General features: G+C 39.0%; 1 protein-coding gene across 1 annotated transcript; it reads left to right on the top strand.

Moving 5' to 3' along the window:
- The first annotated feature begins 2,835 nt into the window (after positions 1–2,835).
- On the top strand, positions 2,836–8,909 carry slc5a3b (solute carrier family 5 member 3b). The gene is made up of 2 exons (XM_044132187.1): positions 2,836–3,121; positions 5,718–8,909. Exon 2 carries the CDS (start codon positions 5,977–5,979, stop codon positions 8,095–8,097), a length of 2,121 nt encoding a protein of 706 aa, XP_043988122.1. The 5' UTR covers positions 2,836–3,121; positions 5,718–5,976; the 3' UTR covers positions 8,098–8,909.

The following is an 8,909-nucleotide window of genomic DNA, read 5'->3' on the forward strand; positions in this document are numbered from 1 at the left end:
ATTTGTGTTGTAGGTAGAAAAAAGAAATTTGCTCAGAATAACACTTCAGATCAGTTTAAGACCATTGGTGACTATGGAAAAAATCTGTAAATCAGATTTTTAATTATAAATTATAGCTTATTTGCATATAATTTATAATATTATGATGTCTTTGCTATCTTATATATATATATATATATATATATATATATATATATATATATATATATATATATATATATATATATATATATATATATATATATATATATATATACATTAGCTGTTGTTAGCTCATTTTTGGCACTTATATTTGAATACATCAAACTGCACCATGAGTGAATTGAGCATTCTTATTCACAGTAGTTTCTTGTTAAAAAATTAAGTTTTGGGAATTAAGTATTTACAACATACTCTGATTTATTAAGTTGAGTCTAGATTTTGTTTCATCGCTACAGAGAATAGTTTCTCAAAAGTAAAATATTAAAAATATCTCTTTGGAAGTGTAAGATGACACTTTTCGGTGAGTCCCTTTCTAAATGTTGGTCCTTGAACACTGACTGAGGTAGCTGTCTTACTTCAGGTGTTGTTGTGGGTTTGTTTATGACCTTAGTGTTGATGTGTTCTTGGAGTCATTTTGCAAGACTTGCCTATTCCTGGAAGGTTCCCGACAAGTTCATGTTTGTGAATAAAGGCTTTCCTTGAATCCAAAATTCTTGCAAATGGGTTTGTAAGGCTACAATTGACTTTACTGTGGAGAATGACGCTGATGTCCCATAGGCATCCAGGTTAAGACTAGCTTCTGCCTTGAAAGTGTCTGGGTTTTTCTTGAACTTTTTAAACTATTTTGTTTGATCTAACTATGTGACAGTTTGTGTCACAAGAACAGACATCCATATTCTGGCATGAGTGGCCCTCATTATTTCAAGCTTTGTCAATAAGTAGCTTCAAGGTTCATGTTGTTATGATGTCACAGACAACTTTTCTTTAAATTCTCAAAATTACATTTTGATACTTATTTTTCTTTAACTCAGTCTAAATTCTTGTTCAGATATATATAAAAAAACCCAACTTGAAACTTAAATGGGATCTCTCCTGGTTAATAAATCTAAGTAAATTCAGTTGAAAAACTGACGACATCTTGTTTTATGGCTGTTATCTTTATTTATATTTTAAATTTAGACTGCATCTATGACACAATTGATAAGATGCAATTGTCAAACAGGATCCTGGAACACACATATTCATTCACCTTTGCACAGTACCCTTACCTGATACCTTTGCACAGTTTAAAATAAGTTGTCTGACTGGTCTGTACTACCACGCATGGATATCCAAGCTACCAGTAGTAACTCTATCCCTTCAAACTAAATAAAGTTGCAAAAACCGCTCTGTTTACTGTAATTGAACCAAATAATCATTGTCAGGTGGACAGAACAGAGAAACTGTTAATATCTATCTAAATATATTTTTGTCTGTGTTTAATATGTTATCAATCCAGGTCCGAATCTGTTATATTTCTTCCACCCCAGTTTGGGTTAGTAAAATTGATTTTAAATGCTTTTAACCTAGAAAACTTGATAATTAGAAAAAGAAACTCAGTGTAACTATTTCCTCATTTTTCAAAGATGAAGAAATCTTTGCCTGCTTCTCACAGCTCTTCTGCAACACAAAAACGCCTGGATACACAAGAGTAAAAGAAATGTACTAAATACACTTAATTACACTTATGATGCAAATAAAGAACTTAAATTTTTATCCACAACTAAGTTTATTTGCATAGCAAGCCCACAAGACAATTACTATTTAGAGTTTAAAAATGTATACAAGTCAAAATATAATGGACTGAAATCCACAGTGAAATAAGTCTAAACCTCTAAGGATATATCTAAGCAAACAGAAAATCCAATGAATGAATGAATGAATTCACTTCCTGTTAGATTCAGCATGATCTTTTTCCTCTCCTACACAAAGCTCAATGAATATCCAATAGCCTTTGTCCCGCAAGGCATGCTGGGAGATGATGTTTCGCGGGAGATGGAAATTTCCAAGATATCCGTTTAGAGAAGTGAGTGGAAATTTACCGTCCTCTTGCTCCTTTTATATGGAGAACGCATGATATATTTCATACAAATGCATGCAATAACAATATTTAATGCAAATATATATATATATAAATTATATATAGTCGAAGTGTTCACATTAGAACAAAAAATAGGATTTATTTTGCTTTTCAAGAACTAAAATTTCTAACATTCAAGTTTGAAAGCAGTTATTTTAAAAAACACCAAATACACATTGCTTATCATAAATTATGCCCTAAAAGGACATGAGTGCAAGACTTTTATAGTGACAGGTATACTTTATTTGGATTACAAGCGGGATTGTGGATGACTGCTTTGTAAATTTCGATTTAAATGTAATGTAGATTTTTCCTGGATTCAAATCTAAACCCAAATTAGATTAAGTGTCAGACTTCCATAACTAGAAAGACCAGGTGCTTCTGGTAGTTTCTCTGACTCCAAGCAGCTCAGAGATTTACTATTATTAATGTGTTGTTCTAAGATAAGCAGGTACTTTTGTGTCTAAGTATAAGGCTGTATGTTTTGAAAATGATTTAGTAGGTTTATGTACTCTACAGTTTGCTTGAAGACCAATAAAAAGTTGTGCATTGACAAGAAATTCTAGAATATTTCCACAAGACAGCAAATACAAATACAAGTTATTTTAAAGACAGACCAGATATGGGATAAGACCCAAGTAAAACGCACCTGGCCTGGTTTTCTCAATTTAAGCATGTGGATTAATACGGGTAATTAGCTGGAACAACTTCTAGACGCCTTTGGTGCATCCCTTTAATACGTCACGGGTCCACGTGTGGGGCGTGGATTTGTATTGGTTCCTATAAGGAGTATGAGGCTGATAGGTTATCTTTGTCTGACGGAGCGTCACAGTTGAATCGGAACTCTGCTTCAGCGGGGGAAGCCGACTTATCCGGGCCATATCTACGCACTACGAGAAAACAAGCACAGTTCCTGGGCGGACGGAGTATATTCTTCTTCCTGTTCATCGACTTCAAGGGGCGTGGAGTGGCGCGTGGAAGCGCGTCTATTGAGTGACATATTTTTTTTCAGTTCAACCGGTGAGTGTAATCCACGTCTTTAAGTTGATCCCATTTAAAATATAGCGACTGAATATCACTATTAACCCGGTAGGGGTGTGTTTCCAATAAAAGACGCGCGCTCTCTCTCTATCAACGATTGTTTTAGTAAACCTCGTTTGACAACATCCCAGTGCTGACGTCAGTGTATGAAAACAGTCGTTATCTTAAAGAAAAGACCCGCTTAACGCCACAATTCGGCTTTGCGAGCGCAGCCAATGTCCCAGACATACCGGAGTTATGAATGAGACATGTAATATTAGGATGCGCGGCATTTTCACGCGAATGAATGAACGGCTGTTCTAGAATTTTCTTGCCACCTGATAGGTTGATCCGTGTCTGCTCGTGCACTGGTGTCGCCTCCTCTTTGTATTCATGGGTCAGTCTGCGGCTGTCATCCGCATCTGGACGTCAATTAAAGCCCCATTGTTCCATAGCGATACTCTTGCGTCTCGTTTTATTTTGCTCCAATGCTCAAGTGGAGTTATAGAGCCTCACCTGTGACTAAACAAACAAACAACACACCTCATTTCATGTCCTCCAAAAGCTGTTTCAATGGGATTACGGTGTATCACCTAGCTTTATTTGTATTGCGAGGTTGTACTGGTAAGGTTTAGAGCATTTTAACCGTCTGGTGTTCTACTGCGTTTTGTTTAGGCTTTTGAAGACAGAAAGTCAACCACAACTGAAAGGTAATGATTAGCCTGGGATTTAAACTGACAGGAGGAGGAAGAGCAGAAGAGTTACACCTGTGGTTTGTTGTTATACCTGTTTTATGACGCAGCCTTAAAACAGGTATAACAGGTGTAAGTCTCAAGCTATGACTTAGCTTGAGAGATGCCAATGCCATCTCTCAAGCTAAGTTGGGGACCTTTAAATGCATCGCATGATACCAGTGGAGTTATTTAGTGTAACTGCTAATGAAACGCTTTTGCATTTTGGATTAACTCTGGAGTTTAATGAAGCAAAACATGATAACCATTTAAATATGAATTAAATAGTGTTTGGATAAACTACAATGATGTTTTGTGTATTTGGAGTTATTTTTAGACTTGACTCCTCTTACACTAGTGGTTACCTTCAGTCTTCTGGACCAACTTGTTATACCAGTAGTGTCCAAAGTCGGTCCTCAAGGACCGGCATCCTGCATGTTTTAGTTCTCTCCCTGGTTTAACTCACCTGGCTCAAATGATGATTCATTAGAAGGCCTAAGAAAAACACTGACATGCAGAAAAGGTTATTACCAGCAGGGAGAGAACTAAAACATGCGGGATGCCCGCCCTAGAGGACCGACTTTGGGCACCCCCACATTATACTAAATTAAGATAAAAGCTTGATTCTTTCTCTATCCAGGCTAACTATTTTATTATTAAAATAATTCAACAAGAACGGTTTCAATAAAATGTGAGCTACCACATGTAGAATGCACGGCGCCGTTATTCTGGCTCTGGGGTTGAGTGAGTCGGTCCTGGCAACATTGGGGAAAAATAGTGATTATGTTTTAATCCCGTATTATGTAACTTTGCAAATTAAACATAAAAAATGTATTTGAGAAATGTCCCAGTGTTTCTGAGCCAGGGTCTCTAAGGCAGTTTATGGCAACCTCATAGAGAAATAGGCCTTGTGGATGACTTAATAAAACTGAAAACAAAGACTTCTTTTATTGAGAGAGATGCTTTTGCATAGAGCATGGTTGTGAAAAAGAAGGCGTGGGGGTTATTTTCTGCTATGTATGGCAGGGTGAAACCTCAGGAGAGGCCAAACATTCAAGTGTTTGTGATGATGGGGGGGCGTCGAAAAAATAAATAAATGAAAAGATGTGCTCAAACGTCTCCCAGATGTTTTCCTTTCTGCTGAAGAACTCAGGTGCTTCAATTTCTGTAACTGTGGGTGATATTAGTAACATTTGCTGACGGTAATTTGAATATTTCTGTAAAAGGTAATTTTTGGTACTGAGTCTTATAGTGACAATCTTTATTTCAGTGAAGTCCAATGATGTTTATTTAAAAAGAGGCATTTTGATGAACTGTCCAAAAATAAAGGCACACAGGATGTTCTAGATCTAATAAAAATTATGTATTTTTTTGTGCATCTTTGTGGGATTTTCTAAGTGTAGGCATGTTATTAATCCATTAAGGAGTTGTATGACACTTTAGAGGACACCAACATGGCCTCACAATAGGCCATGTAGGAACTGTGTAGCTGTTGCCAGCGGAATTTTGTGCTTTCTTGACTCGTCTTACATAATATTTTAGTTCTAGCATGGCGTGAGGTTAGTTGTATTTGAACAGATTAGGAAGAAAATCTCAGGTTCTTTAGTCTGGGTGGCACTAGAAAAATACAACTGAAGCAAATCCCAATTCACTGACGGTGCAAGTCTTGTTTTTTTGTGTTTAGCATTTCACTATTTATTTTCCTAATAATTTTTATTATACGTTTTGTTGTATGACCTTGAATTTGGTGTCAGTACACATTACTCAATGTTTCTCCTGTTGTGAGTTCTAACATGTTTGTGTTCAGTGTTTTTTCCAAGTAAAAGTCATAATACTAATGATATGTTTCTCTTTCTGTTTTAAAGGAGTATTTAATCTTGGCTTTTCTAAACTGGTGACCTACAGCGCCCTCCTCAGCCTCCAACAAACCCAGAGCCGACAGACTACCTCGTTAAGCTTTTTCGTCCTGGCAGTGGATCATTAACCAGTTTTTGGTTTGACTGAAAACCAAAACAGCAAAATTTTAAAAATATTTCTGTTAGCTATTTTTTTTTAAAATAAATCACAGTAAGAACACTTGTACATTTTCTTCTTTTTAAGCTTTAAAGGAATTGATTTGTAAAAATGCATGCCAGGATGGAAGCAGCGGACATTACGGTGGTCGCACTCTATTTTGTCCTGGTGCTGGCCATCGGGCTTTTGGCCATGTGGAAAGCCAATCGCAGCACTGTGAGTGGCTACTTCCTCGCTGGACGCTCCATGAACTGGGTAGTGATAGGGGCGTCCCTCTTCGTCAGCAACATTGGCAGCGAACACTTCATAGGTCTGGCTGGGTCGGGTGCAGCAAGCGGCTTTGCTGTAGGAGCCTGGGAATTCAATGCACTCCTCCTTCTGCAGCTGCTCGGCTGGGTGTTTATCCCCGTCTACATCTACTCTGGAGTTTACACTATGCCAGCGTACCTGTCAAAACGTTTCGGTGGGAACAGGCTGAAGGTTTACTTCGCCTGCCTGTCTGTGTTGCTCTATATCTTCACCAAGCTCTCTGTGGATCTGTATGCTGGTGCTCTCTTTATTCAGGAGTCCTTGGGGTGGAACCTTTATCTTTCAATTCTTCTGCTCATCAGTATGACTGCTCTTCTCACCATCACTGGTGGATTGGTTGCAGTGCTCTACACAGATGCTCTTCAGGCAGTGCTGATGATTGGTGGTGCCCTGACCTTAACCATCATGAGCCTAATCAAAGTTGGTGGTCTAGAAGGGGTCAGAACTAAGTATATGCAAGCCATTCCTAATGTCACTGCCATAATGGCTGCTGGAAACTACACATATTCACCATCTTGTCGCATTGAACCAAAGCCAAACTCACTACAGATACTTCGCGGCCCTCTAGATGAGGATATTCCTTGGCCAGGTTTCATTCTGGGGCAAACCCCTGCATCCATTTGGTACTGGTGTGCAGACCAGGTTATCGTGCAGAGAGTATTAGCTGCTAAGAACATTACTCATGCTAAGTGCGCAACGCTCATGGCTGGATTTCTCAAGATCCTGCCCATGTTCGTCATAGTCATTCCAGGAATGATCTCCCGCATCTTATTCACAGATGAGATTGCCTGCATCGGGCCAGAGCACTGCATGGCTGTGTGCGGTTCCCAGGCTGGGTGCTCGAACATCGCTTACCCACGCCTGGTGATGGCGGTGATGCCGGTGGGACTCAGAGGTCTTATGATGGCGGTCATGATTGCTGCTTTGATGAGTGACCTTGACTCAATTTTCAACAGCGCAAGCACCATCTTCACCCTGGACATCTACCAGACTATCCGGAAGACAGCTTTGCAACGCGAGCTGCTGATTGTTGGCCGCATGTTTGTTGTGGTCATGGTGGTTATCAGCATTGCTTGGGTCCCTGCAATCATTGAGATGCAAGGTGGACAGACATACATGTACATCCAGGAAGTTGCTGGCTATCTCACCCCACCAATAGCTGCCCTTTTCCTGCTCGGTGTGTTCTGGAAGAGGTGTAACGAGACGGGCGCCTTCTGGGGAGGCATGACGGGTTTCATGCTCGGTGCCGTACGGCTGATCCTCGTCTTCATTTACCGCCAGCCTCGCTGTGACCAGCCAGACAACAGACCCTTCTTCATCGTCCACATTCATTACATGTACTTTGCAGCTGGACTCTTCTGGATTTCAGGGTTGGTTGCTGTGGTGGTCAGTCTTTGTACCTCTGCACCAGATGATGAACAGGTGCGCACCACCACAGTCTGGGGGCTCCGCAAGCTGGAAAAAGTTCCCCCGAAGGACAAAGCTGCAAAGTACGGTCTCAAAGAGAAGAACCAATGCAATGACAGCGAAGTCTACTATAAAGACATTCCTGTAGATGTCAAAATGGAGAGGTGTCTAGATGGAGCTGAGATCAAGCTTCTGGTCCCGTCCACAGACCATGATCCAGCTACTCCCAGCATGGAAACGTCCCCTGCCTCCACCCCTGCTGAGCAGCCTGCTTTCAACCAGATGGATATGATCAGACCAGAGCAAGGACAAAAAGGCCCGTGCATGCGCTTTATTGACTGCTTCTGTGGGTACAAAGAAGAACCACATGGCGGTCCGCAGAAAGTCTCGCAGGAAGATGAGCGGGTGATTGCAATGTTGCTGTACGAATCCCCCAGAGTTAAACTCTTTCTCAACCTGGCCCTATTCATGGTCTGCTCTGTGGGCATATTCATGTTTGTGTACTTCTCACTCTAGTTGGACCCTGTACAAAACTGTTTAGATTATTTCTTTTGAATATGTAAGATAAGTGCAAGATTTTTTTGGGCTGTTACAGCAGTAAAAAAATTTTTTTCACTGATTATAAATTTTGTCTGTAATATTTACAGTTATTTTTTATAGCTCACTAACAGGAATCTAAGCTTCTTGTTAATCTTGCAATTAAAATGTTGACTGGGGCTTTCAGAGTTGTGCTATAAGTAAATCTAATATTTGCTTTACTATATTAGGTTTTTGTTGCATTTGAAGATGACTTGAAATATTTATGACCTCTTTAGAAAGGGTGCAAGAGAAAACATCAAGAAGAATTGCTCGGTACTTAAAGAATATTGCAAATGCCATTTATTTTTTAAAATATATATTTTAATAGTGATAATTGAAACTATTGATTTTGGCTTACTTAACGTGTTACATTTAGAACCACTTTATAGAGTTGGAATTAAGAAATGTATCCATGTTTTTCTGCTGATTGCTGTCAGAAAGAGAAGCACAACTTAAATTATTTTTCTTTTTCTGTTGTAGTCAAAAATAGACATGGTATAGTTAATGTAGTCATCTTTGACCAAATTTCAGTCATGTTTGGAGCGTTATTGCTCTTTATACACATTGTGTTTTACACTATATTTTATTTTTATTTATTTTTTGTGGCTATTTTATTGTAACATAAAGCACCAGTCAGTTTTAATTTGATGTCTTGTTGTGTTTGACATTAGACAACTAAAGTCTTTTGCAAATCTTTTAGGGCTCATTTTGTTCAAATTGCTTTCACACTAAACTGTTTGTGTGTCTAC

Source organism: Gambusia affinis, linkage group LG11 (assembly GCF_019740435.1).
Source record: "Gambusia affinis linkage group LG11, SWU_Gaff_1.0, whole genome shotgun sequence".
Classification (NCBI taxonomy): Eukaryota; Metazoa; Chordata; class Actinopteri; order Cyprinodontiformes; family Poeciliidae; genus Gambusia; species Gambusia affinis.